At 49.7% G+C, this 24,673-nt stretch overlaps 1 protein-coding gene across 2 annotated transcripts; it reads left to right on the top strand.

The window, feature by feature from the left end:
- Positions 1–24,656, top strand: LOC116948858 (uncharacterized). 2 transcript variants are annotated; one of them, XM_076071831.1, is made up of 20 exons: positions 1–228; positions 746–798; positions 1,833–1,893; positions 4,187–4,314; positions 4,671–4,827; positions 5,324–5,448; positions 6,739–6,819; positions 7,319–7,367; positions 8,986–9,064; positions 10,686–10,785; positions 11,487–11,560; positions 12,237–12,339; positions 12,445–12,557; positions 12,884–13,100; positions 13,945–14,067; positions 15,393–15,460; positions 20,488–20,570; positions 21,201–21,299; positions 22,248–22,344; positions 24,374–24,656. In XM_076071831.1, the coding sequence occupies exons 2-20, from the start codon at positions 781–783 to the stop codon at positions 24,564–24,566; spliced, it is 1,968 nt and encodes a 655-aa protein (XP_075927946.1). In that variant the 5' UTR covers positions 1–228; positions 746–780; the 3' UTR covers positions 24,567–24,656. The 2 variants fall into 2 exon arrangements, with proteins under 2 accessions (XP_075927946.1, XP_032821925.2); XM_032966034.2 differs by having other exon boundaries at positions 1,824–1,893.
- Positions 24,657–24,673: the final 17 nt, after the last annotated feature.

Genomic DNA, 24,673 nt, shown 5'->3' with positions numbered 1-24,673 from the left:
CCCTCTCTTGGCTGTGAACCTTGAGTCGCGTCCGTATCCCTCTGCACGGTGTTGTACAAATATTTACCGGTACACTACATACAGCCCACACTTGCCCAGACACCGGTACAAGTGTACAGAACGCTGCAAGTTTGTACGGTGTGTTGGGCAGAAGGATCGGTGTGGAGATATAACAAGCTTGGGCCACACAAAGCATACACCACCCAACACGCAAGTCCATGAGCAAATGTAAGTTTTGTCTTGCCTGGCTAGAAATGTTGTACTGTCGAGTGCTTTAAAAAAATATGTTCTGACCTAATTTGTGTATGTTAATAAAACCAGTATTCTCTTTATGATTGCGAAAGATCTTTGGACGGGAACGGCGAGTGATTAGAGTGGTGAAATATATTTTTCTACAAAGTATGCACATCGTGACCAGAGGAAATTGTGGCTTCCCGCAAAGAGCATTCAAACTATGCTACATCGTTTTCATTTCATCTTATATATGGTTTGTAGTGGTAATGCCGTATGAGCGAAGTGCAAAACACTACTCTTCCGTGAAGTGAATCGTTTATTTGAATTGTATTGTTTCAATTCTAACCCTTGTGTCACACGAGTGCGCGTGTTTCTGTCACACGTTCATTTAGCCCTCTAGAAGTCCCATGTCCTCCTTCCTAGCAGCGTGCCAACTCGCACGACGTAGTTTGTCTTATACTGTAAACATACTTTTCTTTTTTAAAGACACTGATTGTGTTAACTGTTCCAGGAAATTGCACGCTTTGAGGGAGTCCCGTTTCCACGATGCGTCTCTTGGACAAGGTAATTTGCAGTGGTCCCCCTTTCTTACACGCTCAATGCACAGCACGTGAGGCAGAGCACATTGATCCGTCCATGGTGACCTCAGTTTATCCTAAAAGCAGCGAGTTTTTTTTACTCACACACACTGATGTAGAGACTTTTTAAAAAAAACCTGGAATCCATTACTTTTGCTGGAGGGAAGTAGCTGCTGCATCAATACTGCCAGTAGATTCACAAGAGCTGCATAAGAATGCTGTTGAAAGTTCTAGATTGGAAACCGGTAAACATTTTCCATCGCATTGCCACGTTAGCTTTCCATCGTTGCGCTGTATAGCTCTGATGTGTTTTTCGGGTTATGCCGCATCTTGCTCGGCATTGTGGCCGATGTTTCGCTCCACGTGCTGGGAGCTTTTTCAGTTTGGGAGCTTTTTCAGGAACTAAAGGAGGTCTCAGCACTTGGAGCGAAACGTCGAACATCACGTGGAATAACACGCCACACAGTCCGAAAACACACAGGAGAGATATTTTCCATTAACATTGAACTGTCCTGCCATGCATTTCTAGCCTTTTTAATTACCATGTTATGTTACATTTTGGAAACTGTTTACGAATGAAGAATTCTTTCCAGGGCCGCATGCACGCCCATGTAATGCACTAGCATGGAATCCCAAAGGCCAAACTGCCAAAGGGCATAAAAGTTAATTTTGCTTCATGACAAGATCAGAGGCGCACCCGAGGCGGGGGGGGGGGAGATAAAAAGCGACAGTTGCCTCCGCCCACCTGACATTTATAAACAACCATTGTTTAAATAATGTAAAATTATAAACAACTAAAATGATCATTCTCGGTGTATATCTCATTTTATAACATTTAATAACTTTGGGAAATGTATTTATGATTTGGTGCTCTTCGTAGAAAAAAAAAATTCTGCCTCTGAACGTTTAGCTGGGTGCGCCACTGACAACGGTGATGATGATGATGATGACGATAATGGTAATGTGTGATGATGATGGTTGTGGTGCCCCATTTCACGGTAACCGCCGCAGCTTTTGCAGGCGAGGGTGCAGGCCCCGCTGGAGGAGCTGGAGTACCTGGACGTATCTGACGCACACGTGGGCAAGTTCCAGCACTGCATACTCGCCACGGTCACACAGCTCCGGCACAAACTCAACGACGCAACGATCGGCATCGAGCCACCGTAACCATCCACGCGCCACAGGCCCTCAGACAGGTTGCGTGCGGCTTATAACTGCCGCGAATGCCACAAAGAGCCTCTTGTGTGGTTCACATTAAGTCTGTTGACCCACATTTGATGTAAGCAATATGAGAATATAAAAAAATAACAATCATACAATGGCATATTTTGAGAATTAACGTGCCAGTTGAGGTTAATTCCCTGCATTTAATAAACCTCAATCAAAGCAAGGCTCGATGCTACGTGAAGCCACCGTTGGCAGCGTGCTTAAATTTCCTGGGAGGAGTTCATGGTGAGTTGGACAGATTCCAGTTGACAAGTATTGAGCCGGAGCACACTGGCAGCATAGCATGAACCTAATACCAGCAACGTTGTGGTAAGTATTCAGGACGTTGGCAGAGCTTTTGACTTGCCATTGGAAAGTTGAGAGTTAAATTCTGGTGGGGTGGGTGGCTGGAGTCAATTCAGCCGGTCGTACCCGATAACCACAGTACATCGTAGTGGGAATGTCAGCAGTGATTTAACTTTCCTGTGGATAATTTTAGCCCCCGTCATGGGAATGTGCAATTTTCACCACTGGTTTTGGAGCCCGCAATGGATATAAGCATCGTGAAATGGTAGTTTGAGAAGGATTCATACAATATCGACGGAAATATCGTGTGGGGTTTCGTGTCACCTGTGCACTCATCAATATCAGGGCCCTCAAACAGCGTTAGACTTCCAGGGAGGATATTTGAAGGTTGCATTCTAATATATTATCAATGTAAGAGTACTATAAAGGGCACTATATACAAAAACCTACAACTATGATTTCAGTTTCATAGCGACTACATGCAACGATGTATTTCGATACTTTCAAAGATTAAATAATTACATAAGGGGCATAAGACAGGGGATCCAGGCAGGGAAACATGGGATATGGGAGGGCAACACTGTGTTACATCCCCCCCCAAAAAACCTATTAAATTATTTTTTTATTTGACCCGGTAAGGCCCACTGAGCTATAGAGCTCTTTTTCAAAGCGATCTGGCCACAAATGATAGCTCAACCAATTGTCATATCGTGTGGAAATGTATAGCAGTCAAATACCAGAAAAGCATGTTTCTAAATACAGTATAGAGGGCAAAGCCGGAGGAGCCGGAGAAAAATCCACATGACCCCTGTGAGAACATGCAAACTCCAAATATACAGGTGTCAGGGTAGGGATCGAACCCACAACCTCCTGTATACCAGGTGAGGTAGTTAACATCTCGCCACCGTGGCAACCGGGGCTCAACGCCAACAACAACGACGAGCTCCAACAACAGCCTTGGAGAGCACCAACAAATTCCAGGCCATTCTTGGGGGCCGGGGCCCCTAACTAATGAGTCCCAGGTCAGTTTCAGGTGAGAGCAGTGGTGCCAGATATAACAAAGGCTTTATAGTTAACTCCCACGCAGGTGACATCACTCGTGAGCGTTTTATAACAGAGACGCATGTGAACCAGACACTTGCCGAAAATAATTGTATACATGCTGTTCGGGAGTGTCTTTGATATCTCTGTGCCCTTGAGCAATCGTCTTGGAATTTTAACCAGCAAGATTACGCTTCCTACCACAAAACGAGGATGACCTAATGCATGTTTACTTTACAAAAAAAAATAGATAAGGCATTCCTTGACCTTAGGAATCCTGTTCTGGAAAATCTGACATTGATTTATAATGGCAGCATTTTGGCCACTCATTGACATAGTTCACGGCACAAATTTCTGAAGCGGCATTTTTGTTTTACCGACTTCTGCCAATTCTTCTGTCAAATATAGATTTAGCAGACATTTGATCGTGCAATATATATACAGGCAGAAATAGGCATCGCCACTCATGCATATGATGCAAATGTACAAAAACAAATTGCATTTATAAGTCGTATAATTGTGGTCACATATGAAGTCGGGGGTAGGGGAGGGGGGCATACACATCAAACGGACCAGGACATTAGAATGCTTAACATAATTTATTCGAATGGAACTGATGTCGGAAAGGGGTACAGGTCAACATGGGGGCGGGGGGGGGGGGTGATATTGCTTTAAAAAACCCACCAGAGATCGGCTATATCAGAATTAGAATATTTATCCTGGAGGAATCTGCTGAGCTATGAAGCTCTTTATCACAGATGTCCAGGAGGGGCGGGTCAGCAGCTTACCACCTCGCTTTGCGTGGGGGTGGGAGCGTGCAGGTTGGCTGGAGGAGCTGGGTAATTGTCCCAACGTGCAAGCGTTGCTTGCGAGAGGCAATGCCCTGCGGGACCTGGACTCGCTGAGTCGCTGCTCACGGCTGTGGCACCTGGACCTGCAAAACAACCAGGCACGTGACAGCCAAGCCTCGCACTGAGCTGCACGGCTCAATATTATGATTCCTTCCACCTGTGTCTCATTGAAATTTCCGGAAATGAATGTGCGTCCTCTAGAACATGGCTACAGTTTTTAGTAATAATATAATTGAATAATAATGGTTTGGACAAGTAAATACCTTTTTGTCAATGCACGAATGGATGAGAGCCTCAATACACCGTGTGGGTCATAGTGGTTATTTTACTGCACGGTGTCCGTACCCTTTCAGCTCCCGTACTCTCCCCGCTGGATGTCATCGCTGGATTATAAGTGTGAACCACCACATCCAGCTTTCATCCCACCGACGCGTGTACGTGTGTGTACGTGCAGCTTGAGTGCGTGGCCGGCCTGGGCGTGTTCGTGGCGCTGGGAAGCCTCGACTTGTCCGGAAACCTTCTGCAGTGGCAGAGTCTGCATAGCCTGCGACCTCTGCACGTCCTGAACTTGAGGCTCCACGGGAACCCGGCTCTGCAGCGCGACCCTCACTGTGGGTTCACGCGGTGGCGGGCAGCCCCACGCGAGGACAATTTCAGAGCAATCGCCGCCAGCTATAAACAAAATTTGAGCAACTGTGGTAATTTCGCACGGCAATGCCAAAGAGCCACAGAGTCTGTTGAAAGGTGTGTTTGAGGACGATGGTTGATCGATACAGAGTGCTGCGCGCAATCTCGGGTACTTTGTCATCTCTGTGATGTGATTGAAAGTTGCCATCTGAGTTACCCATTGCTTCAGATTTGGGCAAACTTTTATTGTTATTGTAAGGCAACCACAGGCAACTTAGAAAAGTTGGGCTCAACTTACGAAACAGAAGTCATGTACAATCATATCGCAAAATCAAATATGTGCTGGATGGACATCCCTTGAAAACACAACATTGTATTTGTACAGTTATGCATTTACGCCTCTACGACAATTATTAAAGGCAGATCCGTAACAGAATGTAGAACCGTGAGGTTGAGCGTGCAGCGTTGCGTTCCCCGCAGACCGCGTCCACGCCGTAGACTCCCTGCCACGCGTCTGGTCTCTGGACGGTCTTCTCGCGACGTCGACCGAGCGCCTGCGCGTGGAGCAGTACGTTCAGGACGCAGCCCTGAGCCCGCGGCCCATCGTGAGTCCCGCTGCCACCCATCGTCGACGAGTCGCCCTCGCAGGGGTCGAACGCTCGCGGGCTCGAGGTGCCCTCGGAGACTCGAATTTCCCAAAACGATGTCGCCGTCGCACACAGGGGCATTCCCACATGCCAGCCAGCTGCTGCTGCGGTAGCCAATGGCCTCAAGCCGCCCTTGATTTGGAAAGTTCCGTCTTAGTTTGCATGGATCCTTCACAAGCTGGCCCATGAATTGTTAGCGACAAGACACTGAAACAGAGGCTGGCAGCAAGTGCGAGGTGGTCGTCTCGCATGCGTAAGGTGACGCCGTATGTCGTGTTAAGATATTCGTCACTGCCCCTACGTTCCGATGGCTTTGCCGTGCCTCTGTAATGTTGTCTGATGTGGAGAATGAAAGCCTCTCGCCCGGTGGTTATTCACCTTTACTGCAGCCAAGCACCCCTTGGGTTCTAAATCGTAAAAAAGTATATTGTTAATAAATACATAGGGTTTGATGAAACAGAGTCGGTGTACTTACATATCCGTGCTTAATTTGTGTTTCGATGATTTACCTTCTAAAAAAATATGTACATGTCTCGCACCCCCAGAAAGTGCATCTCGCACACCCAGGGTGTTCGTGCACCCCAGGTTAAGAACCACTGCTCTAGACTCTATGGGCAAACGCCTCTGTGTTTATCAACTAAAGCTGAACAAATTTTGATTTAAAGCTTTCGTGACTGCAGTGATTCATATTCTTAGTTCTTTCGGTAAAGTCACGTTGAAGGGCAACAATAAAATAATAAAATATATATAAAACAATAAAATTCTCACGACGTTTCGACTGCAACACAAACAGTCATCATCAGGTGTGAAAACCAACAGCAAGAACATTTGAAAGAAGTGGCGGTTTGTATTTTTTTACGTTAGCACCACGGATAGCGATTTGACAGTTTGTTTAGATGGACGAGTCCATCTATGTTCGGAAAAGAGGAGGGGAGAGACGAAAAATGAATGTATGCTGTCTGAAAGCCACCGTAAGCGTGAACAATCAATTAAGACCCGAAATGGTTCATCAAATCCTATTAATAGGTTCATCAAATCCTATTATTTTATTGTTGCCCTTCAACGTGACTTTACCGAAAGAACCACGAATATAAAGCTGAACATTTACAACAACAAAACCCTCCAGATTTGACAAGACAAAAAAAAACGTTAAATATATGTAAATCTTTTAAAACTGAAGAGTTTGAAAAAAAAAACATCTGTACAATGAGGAGAGACTGCATGTCATGTGTGATGCCGCCCCCCTAGAGACGGAAGTTTTCCAGGATGGAGATCTTTGTGCCATCGTCCCGTCACAACCTCATGCAGACGTGCAGCTATGGCGAACGGGTACGCGAGGGATTTGGAGAGAAGTTAAAATTGTTGCTAGAGTATTGCACATTTCACAAATGACGCTATTTCAAATGTGACGGACTATGCGTCCGTCCGTCTTAAAAGCTGATGACGTACATTACGTAGGTAGTAGCCTTTCACACCGAGGGGAATGTTTTAATCTGCCGTGGTGTTTGTGCAAGAGGACGTGCGAGGCTTGGCTATTGACGAGAGTGCCAACCTCATGTCACTCGACGAACACGTGTTTGTCCAGGCAAATGATTGACACACATGATCAAACACGCCTGTAGAGAGACCACCACCTACGTCCTTCGCTCAGCACACACACACTCCCCAATTCGTCTTAGCCTGTCACCCTTTCACACAGCTCTTAGTTGGGCTTTCACGTTTACCGTTGGTGCGATGTGTTTTTTTTATACCAAGATTTCACCTTCACCGTACGGCGGATACTGGTGATTATTGCCTTTTTGAAGTTCTCTAGATTTTTTTGTTTCAGACGCTTCACTTCATGCGAAGATTTCCCTTGGAGGAGCCACACAACGTGGGTAAGACTCCACCCCTTGGTTTGTGCCGTGAAAATTACAGCCCTAAATTCACTTGACGGCCCAAGGGAGCCGTGAATTTATAAGAAAACATATATATATAATTATGAGTACGTACTGTATGTTGAACTTCTTTCGCACCGTACGTAGCCAGCCGTGCTAATCGGAGATGCAGGGGGAAGGACAACAAACTAAACACACACAACAATCCACTGCTGGATGAAGGCCTCCCCGACCCGCCATCACCTCCCACGATGTAATAATAGAATCCACCGGGCCCCTGAAATTATTAAAATTGCTGCATTTCCTCGGTATACATCCACAAATATTGAGCTCAGCTCATTACAACAAATATATAAAAGAGCGCATCAGCGTCATTGACGCTATTTATATAAAGGTAATTGTAACGAGTCTATTAAATTAAGTGCTACATTCGCGCAACGGTGAATGTAATTAAGTTATTGCGGGTTTGTTCATCGCATAATGTTTGTGGGCACGTGACGCACCCAAAAATAGTTTCCGCTGCGGGCTCATCGCGGGATGCCACCGAAACCACTGCCAAGGTGTTTCGCTGTGATGTGACGACCAACTTAGCGTTTAGTTCAGAACAAAACAAAACTATTTACGGTGAGTGGTTTGTTGCTCATTTTGAAGGGAAAAAAAACTTGACTGGGAATACACGTTTCATGTTTTGAGACAAGCGGTGGGGAGGGGAAATAGAGGCTTGGGTTTGGAAAATATTTGGAGTAGGCTTTGACCGATAATTGCAACAAATTCAAGGGAAATGGTGGGCGGTGGGGGGGAGTCATGGGGCCTTCAACACGGAGGCCGTGACAGCCAGGGCCAGAAGAGGAAGAGCACCCGACGGTGCAGTAAGTTCCATTTACGGCACTGTTAAATCCTCGCGGATTTAGAATTTTAACGTTGGTTGTTAACATAATAAATATAGAAAGTTAAGTGACTCTGCTGGCAATGGTGTAACCAATATAAGTACAACAAGAATTCACCAACTTCATCGTAGGTTCTTGCCCTATCATTGAAATAAATGTAAATTGCCAATGCTGTCGGCCGAAATATATAATCTGCCAATATTTTGAGCAGTAGCATTAGGTGTCCCGAGAGAGGAACAGTATCTGAAACAATTGCCTTAAGTATATTCGTCTGTTTTTGTGAAATATTCATCGTGAATGGGTGGTATTTTTAATTCGTTAAATGGGTGGAAAAAGGACATTGTAAGTGTGGCAGGCGTGCGAATGTGTGTTCATCCGTGTGTGAGTGCGTGTGTGAGGAGCGGTGTGCCATCGTGGTTCGGGCACTGTACACTACCATCCTGACGACCCGGGTTTGATTCCCAAACATGAATAAGCCCCATTGGCAAGTACTATCAAAACATGTGTTGGGCCTCCCCTAGGTGAACCTAGCCATAAATGAGTACTTGGTAAAGCTAATAAATATCGCCAGTCAGGGGCCAGGGACGGTGGTGGCCACACCACTCCTCGTATGCTATGCTGGCCTTAGTATATGCATGCTGACAGCAGTTATCTGAAAAGTCTGTATGTGGGATATTTATCTTCTGTGTGTGTGTGTGCGTGCATCTGTGCCGGCTTTTGATGTCCCAAAGGTCTGGACCAACGCCGTCTCTCCTATCTGGCCTACACGGCGCAGGGGCAGGCGCAGCTCGAGTGGTGCAGCACGAAGGGGTGAGAGCCCTGGACATTGAAGGAGCGAGATCCCCGGTGCTGGAGGTGTCCTTCCTGCAAACTGCAGTGCCCCAGTGATCGATGCTCGCTTAACAAAAACCTTAATCTGGCCCTGGGTAAAAGCCGCTGCGGCATGGCAAAACCATCCGCGGTTGGACAAAGCGTGCGTGTGTGCGCGTGTCATAGGTGGGGAGCGGTAGTGTAGCGGTTAGCGCGCTGCGCTACAAACCCGGTGATCCTGGTTCGATTCACGCTCACGGCCAACACCGCCAGTGACGATTATCTGAACTGATCCCGGGCCTCCCCTAGGTAGACTCAGCCTCAAATGAGTACCTGGTGCAGTGTGTAAACATAGCCACTGGGGAGACAAAGGCGGTCGGGTGTGGTGCTGGCCACCCACCCCCTCGTGTACCGTTCCGACCTTCATAGATGCTCGCTAACAGCACTTGCCCCTACAGTCTGTTAAGGCTATATGGGGGATCTTTGTCTTGTGTCATAGGTGACCGCAAGATGGACCACTCGGTAATGATTATCTACAACGCAAGATGGAAATGTGTAATGGGAATAATGCATTTGTGGAATAATAGCGATACCGCTGGACAGATGAGGAGAGCCGTGGCCAGACAAGTCTCGGTAGAAAAATAAACAGCACGATAAGAGGTACAGATGTCCTCACAGAGAAGATCCACGGGACACACACGTGCGTGCGCGCTCGCAAACGGAGGGCCCAGTGAGCGATGTCGGGCAACGTGCCTACACACACCGAAGCATGCCCATCGGCCTTCCCATTGTAACATTTGCACGATCTCCGTAATTGTATACAAGCTCTAAATCGGCTTGAACTTATCACAAAGCGGGAGTCTGAGATTGTGTCGTAAGAACAAAGGTCCACAGTGACCGTCCCTCCTGCCCCTCATCGCCCCCCCCCCACCACCACCTCCCCACAGCTCCCCACCGGCTCACTTGACGTGCCCCCTTCTTCCCCACAGTCAGAGTGAATGCCGCCCCCCCCCCGCCGCCGACGCCGCCGCCTTCCACAACCCCACTTGTCTCAGGGCCACCCTGGCTAATCATGCGTGCTGCGCTGGGCAGTAGAGCGTGCACGCGCTGTTGTGGCCGTTTGCTGACACAGCTGGTAAAAGTGCTCTCTTTTTTTCCCCTCTCTCTCTTTCGCTCACCCCCACCCCACCACCATCCACCCCCCCCCAAAAGTGGCTTTTGTTAGCCACAAATCTGTTGCAGTGCAAAGTTCAAAGGTCAATCTTTTGCATTCGTTAAAAAAAGCCACAAGAATGTAGTACGAGCGTATAAAATAACGAATTAGTTTTATTTTTTTATTTTCCGAAATTACAAAAAGCTCGCGGAAGCCGACGTGTGCAGTCCGCTGTGCCCTCGGCAAAACTGGGAGCGGGCAAGCGCTGCCTGGCTCTGTCTTTGATTTCCTCTAATTATTCCCCGGCCACGGACTCGCACGCTGTCGCTCATCGTTATGGGAGGAGCGGGGCGTCTTGGGTTCACTTTGGTGAACGCGACAGGCTCGTCCGTGCCAACGCCGCCCCGTCGCTGAGCGCCAGCCTGCGCAGGGCAACTTTCCGAATTGCTCTTCCCGTATTCGTTGCAGGGAACGCTTGGGCATCGACGTGACCGGCGCGCTAGAAAGCCTGGTCCACGAGGGACACAAGGAGCAGGAGAGACGCGGCACGCTGCTGGTGCTGCTCACGGTGAGGCTCGCTGACCCTCGTGTAGGAATGCGCCAGCAGGGACGCCTCCCACAAGCTACCTGGCCTGGTCACACCTGCTGTGGGACATGGTCAAAAAAATTACCTGGACCAGAGAGCATCTTAGCTGCATGCACATTTGGCAGCACAAAGGGGCCTCTAGAAACATTACGTCTTCACTTGTGGGTTTAAACGTGCCTGTGTCTTTCGGTCGTAGAGAAAACAAAAACACAATGCACAAAAGCCTGCGTGTGAGGGTAATTCATGCATTACAAACTCAGGTCGCACGCCACACTAAGCAGGAAAAATCCCCACCCACTGTCATTACTCCCAGAGTGACAAAGTATCAACATCACTATTAGCTGGTTTAACACGTAGCAGGCTTTCGCGACCAATACCATTCATAATAAAGGTGTTTGGGTTAGATCACGTTATTTATAAATGTGTCGCAACCCTCCACCACCCGACGCGGCCAATCAGTAAAAAATGTGTCACGTTGGCAAAAGACAAATAGTTAACTACAATTAGCCATTCTTTACCCACTGCTGGGTGACAGCTTCCCTCCCCGGTCAGCTCTGGACACGTACAGCTGTATTTCATCTCTATCCCCCCCCCCCACACACTCCACCCCCCACCCCGTTCCACGAACGTGTCCCCAAGAGGCAATAATGCAATTCACGCCGTGCACTGTGTTTAATGTGCAGGCTGCCCTGGAGTTCCATCTGCCCTGCACTCTGGTCCAGCAGGCCCTCCGGGCCACGGGGCTCAGCCACATCAGGTCAGCAACTTGTGGTTTTGTAAGATGCGAGCCTGGGTTACTTGCACCTCGCCATGAGACCCAAGGGCTCCTGGAATTTACACCGAGAACATTGCGAGTGTCGTAAAAAAAAATAAGCGGGCACATGTTTTACACCGATCATAAGTCACACGCACGAGGAGGATAATAATAACAATAGTTCTTTATTTATCCAGCAAAGCCTCAATGAGCCTCCAGATTATTTTTTCAGGGGGTTCCTGAACTGGGATGTTTGGCCAACCCCCTAAATAAATGCTTTGCACGCGGAGGAAACTGAAGTGCCTATAGAAAAACCCATCGTGCGTACGAGGAGGCGCCTGTTCTGAAACCAAATGCGTGAGATGTCTCAGCCCTGTTGCACAGGCACCACTCCTGCGGTGGGGGGGGGGGGGGGAAGTGTGGTGTTCAGTTGTCACCTGTCCTGGTTTTCTATAATCATCATGAAGTAGCAGCTCTCTTGGGAAATCTGTAAGTCTTCCTGGGACAATAACATTCCCAGTTTTATTTTTTTATCAATTGCTGAATAATAACAATACACCACTCCAAATGATACATTTACCTGCAGCTCTGCCCGCTGCAAGTGTTTGTGACGTATTCCTCTCTCTATAATTTGTCCCGAGCGTGGCGCACCTGCGCGCGTTTGCTTCTGATGGTGCAGGGAAATTGACACGAGCGACCTGCTGCGACTCCCACGCAAGGTCCAGTTGCGGGTGGCCAGTCTGCTGCTCAGCGCCGTCCACCTGGGCCGCGACGCTGGCCAGGTAGAGCGACTCGGCAGGTTCTGCGCTAAAAGCAGCGAACGACGATGGGTTTGCGCGCCGCACGCCCCACTGCCTGTTGCGTTCGCCCCCTTTCGCGTGTGGCAGACGACGGTGGGATCACGTGACGACATGCTGCACCTCGCCCTCTACTACGTGCTCGCTGGAATCGCGTGGCCCAAAGCTGTCGGCCCGAGGAACGGACGGCGTTCTGATGCGCGGTACGCGGCGCCGCTCCCACGCGCCAGCTGGTGTCTTATTCTTGTTGCCGAACTCCGTGCCCCTGCCAAAAGAGTGTCCTTTCGTAAGCTGTGCGGTTTAGGATCGTAGCCTGCCCGAGCAGCTGCAAGTTGCTCTTGTGCAATCCTGTGAGGAGATGTATTGAAGCAAAACAAATAGTAAACATTTTCTGTCGTCCAGTAACAACTTCAACATTTGCTCCTTTATTGGTGCCGTCTAATGGATTTCATGTTGCCCCCCTAATCGCGTGCGGGGAGCAAACGACGGGGAATATAATTTTGTTTCGTACAACGTACTTGTTTGACAGCATGGCGATGGCGCAACACCTGGCCATCCTGGCAGCGGAGGCCTGCCCCCTGCTCTGCAAGGCCCCCGTCTTTTTCACCCTGCTGGGGCTTGGCACCGGTGGGAGGAGCGGCGGCGACGCGGGATTGGAGCGGCTGCTGCGTGTGGCCACAGGAGACCCGGCCGTGTTCACCAACCTGGCCAAGCTCCTCTGCCAAACGTGGGCTGACCATGATCGGGTGGGTGGGTGGGTGCGGTGGCATAGCTATCGATCACGCAAGGTGTTGCAACTACACTTTGGAACCACGGGCCAGTAGGGCCCAGGCACCGGACTACGAAGAAAATGATCGGTAGGGGTGGGGGGGGCCCATTCCATTTGTTGCACCGGGGCCCATGCCAACCACGCTTCACAACTGGGTGGGTGGCTCGGCTGGAAGCTATCTCTCCATTCCCATAGGAATGCGGATTTTCCAACTTCCAACTTGCGCTACCAACGGAGGTGAGCACCGCACGCCACTCGTTTGACCATGGGGACACTTTTATTTGAGGCCATCGTCGTTCGTTGAGCCAGAAATAAGAGAAGGCCCAGGAGGAGCCAGGAGTATGGCGGTGGCCGTGTCAACGAGCACAGCCATAACCACGCATGGAAAAATGGAACGGATTAAGGTGGGGTGAATGAGAGTAAGTGAGTGATGGTGCTGGGGTTAGGGCTGTCGATGGCTGCAGCACTGTTAGATCAGTAGTGTTTTACACTACATTGCCTGGCAAGGTCAAGCGAGCATTATTCAAACTTATTCACATCACTTTGTCAAAGCACTTCTTGGCAAAGGCCTTCCGATGCTAAGTCAGTCAGGGTGCTTGTTTGACCATACTTCATCACACCAATCAGTGAAGGTTGGTGAAGGGGGTGCCCAGGGTCCAGTTTCAATATCGCTCGGTACTGATGTTCGCCGTGGCCAGGAATTCCACTCAGGTCGCCAGGTTTATATGGCATGGGTACCAAACCACGGTGCCACCATTCCGCCCTCCCCGATCATCGTTGCGCAGCCGCTAATCGGTCATTTCACCCTTCTTCCCCGACAGGCCGACTCTGCCGATCCTCACGTCCGTGTGTCGAACTTCCTCCTCGGAAAGCTGTGGAGTGGCTGCCTCCCACGCTGTTCCAACCCGGGCGCTCGACACATCAACCCGCACTGCGTGCTGGTGGTGCGTCCCACAGCAGAGTGAATGCTCAGTTGTTACGTGTATGCACGGCATGTTACGTAAGAATACTTAGCAGTTGGACCAAACATCATCTTGTAGAAACGCTTACGATAAGACAGCCTTGCCTCCATGGTGACCACATGTTGACGGCGCAGTGAGTGTACAGAGAGAGCCCCCTTATAAACATCGCCACGTGCCCACAAGCAGAATGTTGAGGTAAGAGTTGTGAGCGGTCGTCAAGGTGCACGAGGAGGTGGTGTGGACAGCACGATGCCTTTTCCTGCCTCGCGCCGCTCTTTACACATCCAGGTCCTCATGTCAGGCTCGGCTGACCTCTGAGAGGCCCAAGGCAGGTGCAGGTACCAATTGCTGATAACGACGCCATCCGTTTCCCAAATCGCAGCACTCGTACCACCGCGCACTACTTTATTCACTCATTGTATTTTCACTGAAATGTCAGGTATAGGCATATACGCGGACAAAGTCTGGCATCTGTAAAGAGTCCTGGATAGGTGACACGATAAAAATGCTACACGCACGCGCGTGTGTGTGTGTGAGCGGAGCGCCGGGTGGCTAAAGCACAGCAGGTTGGCACATTAGGGGGCACAGGTGGTGCCTCAGCCAGTCATCTCAGTCATCTCAGTCAGTCGACCCGTGGCAACCTGGGTCTGCCCCGTGACCTCCTGCCAGCTGGCGTTCGACACTTCGCGTGGCCTCAAGGTGCACATGGCCTGGCACAAGCGTCGTAGTGACGTCACCGCCACTTAGTGGCGAATGGCGGTTGTTGTGTGTATGTGCGTGTGTGTGTGCGTGTGTGTGCGCGTGTGCGCGCGCGTGTGTGTCAGTGTGTGCGTGCGCGCGCGTGCGTGTCAGTGTGCGTGCGCGTGTGTGTGTGCGCGTGTATGTGCGTGTGTGTATGCGCGTGTGTGTATGTGTGTGCGTGTGTATGTGTGGGGAGCGATAATGTAGCGGTTAGCGCTACGCTGCGCTATGAACCTGGCGACTCGGGTTCGATTCCCGCTCACGGCCAACACCAGTGACGATTATCTGAACCGGGCCTCACCTAGGTCAACTCAGCCTCAAATGAGTACCTGTGCGGTGTGTAAACATTGCCACTAGGGAGACAAAGGCGGCCGGGCGTGGTGCTGGCCACCCACCCCCTCGTGTACCGATCCGGCCTTCATAGGTGCTCGCTAACAGCACTTGCCCCTACAGTCTGTTAAGGCTATACGCGGGATCTTTATTCTTTTGTATGTGTGTGCGTGTGTGTGTCGCTTTCGCCCCTGGCACCTGCGTCGCATCATCCGCTGCATTTTTTGTGTCTCCAGACGGGGGAGGCTCTGCCCAGGAGGCCGGTATCCGGCATCCTTCGCTCCACCGAGACGCTGCACAAGGGGTGAGCTGCTGCTGATGATGATGATGCTGCTGCTGATGCTGCTGCTGCTGCTGCTGTGTGCACTATACATGTCGTATGATAAGGCCATGTGACGTGCAAAGTATGATGGCAGGACCGAGTCAGTGGTCACGAGTCTAGATACCACCTTTATTATATTATTGCTCGCGTTTGTCTTCCAGGCCACACGCACTTGTTTGTCGGATGAGTTCCTCATCAGTTACAGAAAGTTGTCGGGATTGGTTTAATAGTGCAAGGGGCCATCCATTTAGTAGGTACGCAAAAATATGTCCAAAACTTGACCCCTCTCCCCCTCCCTGTACGCACGCGGACTTTTTGCGTACGTACATCTAGACGCACACCCCCGGCCAGAATCCCCCGAATCCACTCAGAAACGATCAAGGATTAATAATATTAACGTGTTTAAGCAAACAGATAGTCCACCGCCGGACGATCGAACTCATTTGAAGGCCAATGTCGACAAATTATTATCGAGCCTTCACCTCCCCCCCCCCCGTTTCCTATGCGTACATTGTTAGTAAACCCCCCCCATACGCAAGCTACGCATTTGGGTTAACCCCCCCTCCTCCCTCCATACGTACGTACTAAATGGATGGCCCCCAAGGCTGTACACTGCACACTCTGCCCTCACAACCACACATAACCGAGCCACAAGGTGGCAGTGCACACCAGATCCCAAAAGGGAAGCCCTCCTGGGTTTGGGGAGCAACTTCACAGCCCTTGTGTATACCAAAAGTGAAACGTGAACCAGAAATAAAACAAATGGCACCAGGGCAAAGCCCCCAGGGTTAGGATTTGGTCCAGTGAAAGGGTTAATACTCGTTGGATAGTTAATTCGTGTTAGGGGTAGTCACGTAGCGACGCGTCAATTAAGCGATAGAAATTGTTTTTTTGCGCTCGCTTTCATGCATGAAAAAGTGCATGAGAGAATCGATATATTTAGGGAAATTATATTCAAATGACACAACGGAGTGTACAAAACAGTACAAAAAAGATGTATTTTTTTGACATCCAATAAAAAAGTTTAAATAAGCGTTGGATGATGAGTGAGGGGTCTGGTCAGTGCTGGGCTAGCCAGTGAGGCCCTGCCTCCAAACAATTGCTGCTCTCCATTGCCCTCTCAGTCTTTGGCTACTTCTTGTCTCTGGTTTTCATAGCCAGCACCTTTGTTAAGTGCTCCACTGATGCAGCAGGCCTACTTTACCGTCGGCCATGGATTACCACGTACAACTTGGCTATGTTGATGGGGGCGGTGAGCAGGCCAGTCTACTCGCCCAACTCAACCTCTCATCCCCAGGCGCAATGCCAATGTTTCAACTTCGCTATACCCCACCCCCTATCCCCTACCTCGGTCGCTCATTCTAAAGATACCGTTGCTGTTCCTTTATTAGACTGGTCTATGCCTCCCTGATCTATTGAGGCATAACGCTGCGGGGCAGAAGCAGCAAAGTATTTATTCCAGGCCATGAGATCGCGTCTCTGAAAGCGCGCGACACCGATATTTTTTTTTATATTTACCCACACAAAGCCGCGGCGGCGATTAGGCACGGAATCTCACGACGAATCAAAGACCAGTAAATGCCGGCTACTGGACAAATAAGACAGAAAATGGCATCAAGATTGCTCCTGTCCAGAAAACGAGACCGCACTTAGAGTCATTAAAAGATTAAAAGAAAATGTCGCAGAGGGCGGACATGCATTTGCGCACACACACACACCCATCATCGTCTAACACCCATGTTCCACTGTGGAAATACACCACCGCATGCACATGCCACATGGGCACTGGGGATAGTGATAAACTGGTCATCAACAGTATTAAAGTCTCATAAATCACCAACCACAACACCTTTTTAATCATTCTGTTTGTTCATTTGTTTATTTAGTTATAAATTGTTGTTGAAATTATGAACAAAACAGAAACAAACTACTGCCAGTGAAAGCTTACGTAACTAAAAATGCAAAACCTATGGTGCTTAAGCGATGAAGAAAACAAAAGATTCCAGCGTTATGACTCCTACCCATTGACTGGCATGGCTCAAACTTGCAGAGCCAGCCTAAGGCACCGAGTTTAATGTCTGGGAAAGAGAAGGGAAAACAAACTGCCCCGTTGTGGCACAATAAACAAGGTGCATTTCAGAATTGCCAGGCCGACCCTTGTGGAACAGTTTTCTGTTTGTCTGAATGGCGAGTTGGGGTTCAGTGTAGACCATTTCTCCTCTCCTCTTGTGAGTGGCTAAATAAAAAAAACGGCTCAAGTTTGTGCCTCCGCGGATTTCTAATGGCCGCGTTAATCGGGTCGTGCAATCTAGCCTTGCCCATGTGTGTTCTCTGATGTAACGGGTTACTCTGGCTGATCCCCAGGCATGGCAGGACATATGCTCTCAATTCTTAAAGTCAACACGCACACACCAGCACGGGGGACCAACAGCTGCATACAAAACCCAACTAAAAAAAAATCAAAATCATGGCCCAAGCTTCAGGCCCAGTTTTCGGCGTGGCCACCACCGACCACGAACCACATTTAGGCGACGGTGGTACCGCGCCGAGGCCGCTACGGCGGCCTCGTCTGCACCGCTGAGAAAACGGGCCCGGCAGTCAACCTTCTGGGACTGTCCAGCTATGCCTCTGGGTCCAGGATTTCCGAACAAATCTCATAACATATCCCTTTCATCCGCCGGCGCATGACGCAGACCTCTCAGAACAGGGTTCGGCAAAGGGCGTAGGGAAAAGAAAGACAACCGTGGCAAAAAAAAGGTTGCTGTTTTTTACTGTAAGCAAATCCACTGGGCCACTCATGGCGCCGTTTTAAAACGCAATTGCCCACTCCGCATGCCGCCAATTGCGTATTTGAGCAGTTTGCAGATCATGAAGATTGAATATGATTAAAACAAAACATGGAAATTTTATATTTTCTTTGGTTTTATCCACTTTTATGCAGTCTCTTTTTTAAAAGAGTAGTACCAATGATTGTTATCGTTCTAATATGACGAGTATGCTTTTCAAGTGACTTTTGTTCATGACCGCAAAAGCCGCTGCATGCCGCTGCAAGCACTGCGGACGAATTCTCGATAATGAATCTTCTCTGTTTTTATTTATTTTGTTATTTTAATTCCATGATAAGCTCATTCTGGGGCATGACCTTGACAGCTGGTGAGGCTTAATCTGCCTCTGCAAGGTCACGTGACCTGGCCTCCCAGATTCCTTGTCCAAACTCTCTTACTTGGCCGCCCTGTCCCAGCATCCATGGCCAGGCAGCCATGAATCGTAGTCGCTGCACAGTCCCTTTATTCACCAACTGCCTCATGAAGGTTGTTTGATCATATTTCACCACATTGGTCAGTGCGGGTTGGTTAAGGGGGGGGGGGGGGTACCCAGCGTGATTCAGATATATTACTCACCACTGATGTTAGCCATGACCAGGGATTTAACTTAGGTCGCCGTGTTTATAGCACGGTGCATTAACCACTCCACTAACTTTCCAACCCAATGACCGAGCATGTCACTGTTATTCAATTCAAGAATGGATTCATTGTTGTCTTAAGTTTTCTCCACCTTGCAAATTTTTCTTCTGCCAAGTTTTTGCTCACTCCATTAGCCTACATGTAACATTCACATGTCATACATCGTAAATAATAGATTCTCAAGAGCACGATTCGATGTCTGTATCATCAGCATAAAGAATGTGCGTTTTAAAAAAGAAAAAATTCAACGAATCGATGCATCGTTATACGGCACCTCCCATTTCTCCTGGTCCAGCGGGAATCGATCTTTGCTGAGCGGCGTGATGATCACTCACCATGCTCGCAGCCACTTGTGCCGTGCGATCCCCCCACGCCCACCCATGACATGACCCCCGTTATCTCGAGTCATCGGCGCAGACGAGGTGATGTACAACAGAACATGTCATCTCATCAGCATCTTCGGGACCAACGCAGTCGCCACCATTATTATGGCCATCATTGTTATCATCATAATCATGGCCCCGGTGATCTGACCTCCAATGACATTGTAGGTGACACTTCGTGAAACACTAAAATAGACGCTTCTCAAGTATATAAAACTGCCCCTTTTGTAAGTCCACTACGAGATGAGTTTGTTTGACCGTACGTCACCATGCTGATCAGTGAAGGTCGGTGAAGTTGGAAGAGGGAGCAGGACCCATTCAGATATCACCACTGCAGTCTGCCATGCTTTCGAATCGAACTCAGGTCACCAAGTTCGCTATATGATACATATGAGTCGCCCATAGGCAGAAGAGAAATGACAGGTCTTGAGCCTGGACTTCAACAGGGGCACGGATTCAGCAGCACGGACGGCTGGGGTAACGGAGCCATAAAACGCGGCACCCTGCACGGCCGGGGGGTGGGAGGGGGTGGGTCGCTGGGGTCTGCTCGGCGAGCAGCTGATCGGCGTCAGCGAGTGCCGTCACCCCCGGGCCCGAGAGCCGCAGAGCAGGAGGTGAAGTCATTGTTTTAGTTGGGAGCTCAACGCACGCCGATCCGGTTTCCTCCGGGATCATCCCCGTGCAGACGCTGCCTTCCCAGCTGCCGCCCGGCCAGCCCGCGCACAGGCTCGGAGCGGGAGAGAGCCGTCCTGCCTCCATTTCCGTCCCTCGCACCGGACGGGATAATTGTCTCGAGGTTGAAGAAGAACAACAATGGTGGCGTATGTTTACCCACGAATTGAAGTCACAATTTTGGGGTCAAACAACTGGCAGGCAGTGGGCCTCCTCTTTAAAAATATGCCACGGTGCATTTGACGCAGATGCTTTGGAAATGCACCCCCCCGCCGCCGCCGCCGGCCCCACCGCCAATCCCACAACATTGCCAAACCCCTTTAGAAAAACAAATGATACTTAACAAAAATATAAATTAATTGGAGTTGGGTGCTGTTAGTCGGTCCACTGTAAGGAATTGCGCACATCTTGAAGTCACATTCTTTTGGCCCAACGCCGTGGCCAGCAAATAACCCTGCCCCTGGTGACCCCTCCGTTCCCCTTCCCTCAGCCTGCGGAGCCCCCTCCGCAGAAAGCCACGCACACGGAGCGCAATTCCGGCCCTCGCTCAGTCCCGGGAGCGAAGGCGGCCCGGTGAGTGAGCACGGCCCACGGCGCCTGCACACTTTCGAAATCACGTTCAGTGGCATCGTTGGTAGCGTGTTTGGCACGGGGGCCCCTTGCCCCAATATGACCTGCCCCCCCCCACTCCCCCTCTTTACATGGGCCCCGCCAGACCGTGAGTCCCAGTGGAGTTGCACCGCCTGTGTACTTGATAGTTATTTAATTCGTGGTAGATCATAAACCCCACTGGGTGGCATGGTGGCCAGGATATGGCAGTACAGCACGTGGGTTCATATACCCGTCTGTGTTAGTCTTTGAGAGTTGTCTCCGTAAAATAAGTTTTTTTTCTGGATACTATAATTTTCTCTCGCATGTAAAAACAGCCCTTAACACAGAAATGGCCAAACATTAAGCACGTAATGATGCATCATTGATCCTGGGCCTGGTGCAAGGGTTGAATAGGGCCCCCTTTCCATTTCCACCCCATTTCTAGCCCACGCCTGGTCCCTTCTTGCCTGTGGGCCTCGGCGCAGTTGCACCGCCTACGCGCTGAAATATCTATGCCACTGATATGACAATCGTACAATTTTTTTGTGACCTGACGGTGGTAAACGTAACAAGCGTGGCTCACTCTCGCAACCCTCTCCTTCCTTTCGGCAGCATTGGGCGACCTCGTGCTGATGGGCCCTCAGCTATTGGGGAGGATTGTGGCACTGCCCAGGCCTGGCGTGGGACTTGTGCTTCTGCAGGCACCTGCAGGTGAGCATGTCACCACCACGGCTAATGCCACCTAAGACAGAGATCCCCTGTATCCGTTAACAGACTGTCGGGGCAAGTGCTGTTAGGAGGTACCTATTAAGCCCGGCACGGCCCACAACGGGTTGGGTGGCCAACACCGCTTCCGGCCACCTTTGTCACCCCAAATGCTGATGTTTACACACCGCATCAGGCAAACATTCAGGCTGGGTGGACCTAGGGGAGGTCCAGGACCAGTTCAGATATTAATTACCGATGTTTGTTGTGAGTAGGAAGAGACTCCGGTCGCCAGGTTCATAGCACAGTGCGTCACCACCAACTATCACCAACTTTACAACCACCACTGCCACGACATGACTGCTGCCACCACCGCTCCCACTATCATCGCCGTCACTGCCGCGATAATCACCACCGACATCACTGCCGTTGCCACCACAACGACCTCTACTACTACTACGACAACTGCCACAACCACCACCACCACAACCATCACTACTGCCCCCCCTCCACCACCTCCTTACCCACGTAACTATTGATTCTGAATTGAGTTGAGAACAGATTTACAGAGAGGGTAAAGTGATTGGGTTTAGGCGCGCCTTGCACAGCTTGTTAGGAATGTCAGCCATTTCTCCACGAATGAATTAGAAACTCTTTTTTTATGAAACTGTTTTAATATTATGTGGTGTAAAACGATACAATCCTAACATAAAGTAGGTGATTTGTTTTTCTTAAACCATTTTCCGTCAAATGTTTGTACCATACCAATTACATTTTATTGTATCTAAAAAGTGCCATCGTATGTCTTCTATTCTTTTATATTTTAAAGCAGTCTTTAGAAGATTGCAAACAAAAAAACACATGCTCTCATTACGGAAATATTCTGAACACGCGAATAGATTGCTCAAACACCCCATGAGATAACAACGTAATTCAGCTGATTGTCCGTTGCAGCACGTGTGGGCGGCTGCTATCGTGGGCTGCGACTGGCTGACGTAACTTGGGACGCTCACGCTGGCCAGTGGAGGCCCTCAGCCGCGACTGGGGACAGGCATGTGGCTCACTCAAACGAATCGAACTCAGGTCACGAGGTTCCGCTGGAACGTTTGTTCGACCAGGCCGCAGTCCGCTGCCTCTTTTGACGGTGGAGTCTTGCAAAAGGAAGGTCTGGGATTAAATGTCGGCACGAATAACAACGCCATTTAAGTTTGGCCATTTCTATCCAGGAGTGTTTGGCACGTGGAATGAAACCAGAGTACCCAGAGAAAACCAATGCATACAAGGGAGTGACACTCAAAGCTCCACAATGATAGATTCAAGAATCCAATGCTTTCAGCCACTTCAAGCTCAAGCCTGCAACATCTGGTATTTCTAAGGAGTCTCTAATCCAAGTACTAACCAGGCATTATCACCTTAACTTCTGAGTTAGGATGAAATCTGGGTGTATTCAGGAGGATTTGATTGAATGCAAGAACACATCAACAACAGTGTGAAAACTGACGTAAAGCCTGCGGAACTGCTCGTTTTTCACTCCTTCATATTGCTCTATCACATCGGTGAAACCCTCAGTTGGCGTGCGTCATGACTCTACGCAGAACAGTGGCCAATTGCAAGAATCAACCGAAGTGTAAAATCCACTCGAGGACATTTACGCCCGCCGGCCACAGAGCGGCACTCGGGGACAAACCTGTGATCAAGAGGAAACATTTTTTTCCTGAAGCCGAACAACAACAAAAAAAAACCTGGAAACCGCACAGGCCCTCAGTGGTGGCATCAGTAGCGGTGATGGCTTTCCTTTTCTTCCTGGTGGGAAGTTTACGCTTTGCGCCACAACCACCACGCTTCCCAGAGGCCCTCTGCATGGATGCGGCATTCCGATCACAGACCACTTGGCGGCAGGGAAAGCCAAACAAACGCCCCGCTTCGGCCGGCGTGGTTTAACTCATGTGCCCACTCTGACCCCTGACCCCTTTCCGCTTCCTCCGTGTGGAGGAGCACAAGCAAGCGAGCACGGGTGGCCCTGCCCAGGCAGTGGGGCCCAGCACCCTGACGGCTCTGCTGCGGGTGTAAGGGGAGGGGGGGATGTGGTTGGGGCCAGTGGGAGCAGGGTGGAGGGCGGAATGGTTGTTAGTGACCTGTTTCTTTCAACCCTTTCAAAATGTTTCGGCTCCCAGATGAAACAAGGCCGTAAAAAAGTCAGCACCACGCCTCCAGCTTATTTTTCTATCAGCCAATCAATCACCCGGGCCACAGCAGACGTGTTTATTCTGGGCCCCTTTTGAAGGTCACCCTGGCCACCGTTGGGCTTTTCATTTGGAAAAATGCAGTTTTTCGAGCTCCAACCACCACGACCTGGCACGTCCGACGCAAAAACCTAACGGGGCCCATGCTGCAATTCTGCAGCCAATCGCGACGGCGGATGCAGGCGCTCAGACGTGCTGCCACTTTGTAGTTTGTTTCCACTGACAACATGTACACGACGCACCGTGGTGGTTGGGTGGCTCAGGGTCCGGAAGACATGGTCAAAGTACTGAGCCAGTAACACAGACCTTGAATTCTCGAATCAATGAGGCAAACCCGTGATTACATACGGTTCTCTTTTGTATTGAGTTCATGGTCTCTGCTCAGTTTACCGATAACTGCACAAAAACAAATGTTGTTTTTTGTTCACTTAATTCAGCTTCTCGGGACTTTGGAAATTCAACATTTTGTTAATATTGCCATGCAATGAATACACTTTGGAGGGCATATACCATATTTGCCCCGAGTGTACAGTATATAATATATACATGTTTTGAAGTGTGACATTTTCTGGGTATTTTCTCGACTGTAAGGTGGTGCACACACAGCTGTAAGTGTTCACAAATGGAAATGTCTTCATATTATGTATGACATTTGACCCTGAGCACAATTGGAGCATAAAGGGGCCAAAACACACAATCTTCTAAAAGTGTACTTCAGCAATCTGTAAATACACCAAGTACCCTATCCCATGTGACATCATTGACTTTCGAAACCTCAGCGTCATTTTATTTTTAGGTTGTTGCGATGCTGAGTGAGCATGTTGCGTCCCTCGACAGGGTGACTCTGAGCATCGCCGCACCCTGGGAGGACCGCTCCGTCACCCGGACCGGAACGGACTCGCCCAGAAGCTTCGCGTCTGCAGGCGAGGGTGGCCTCACGAAGCCACAATCACACCCCCCCCCCACCCCACTCTCTCTCTCCGAGGAGATGTCACCATGGTTAGAGTTTGGGAGGGCCTGCACCACATAGGTCCTCTCACCGCTTTGCCAAACCGCCCCCTCGGCCTCCCACAAGCGCTGTTGCCCCCTCCCAGCCCCCTCCCATCCTTCCATCGCTGAGCTTGGAAGGTCAAAAGG

The sequence above is a fragment of the Petromyzon marinus genome, chromosome 35 (genome assembly GCF_048934315.1).
Source record: "Petromyzon marinus isolate PM22_M1 ecotype Great Lakes invasive population chromosome 35, UKy_Petmar_22M1.pri1.0, whole genome shotgun sequence".
In the NCBI taxonomy this organism is placed as follows: Eukaryota; Metazoa; Chordata; class Hyperoartia; order Petromyzontiformes; family Petromyzontidae; genus Petromyzon; species Petromyzon marinus.
Note: the sequence above shows the minus strand (reverse complement) of the source record. Positions and strands in the feature narration are given on the sequence as shown.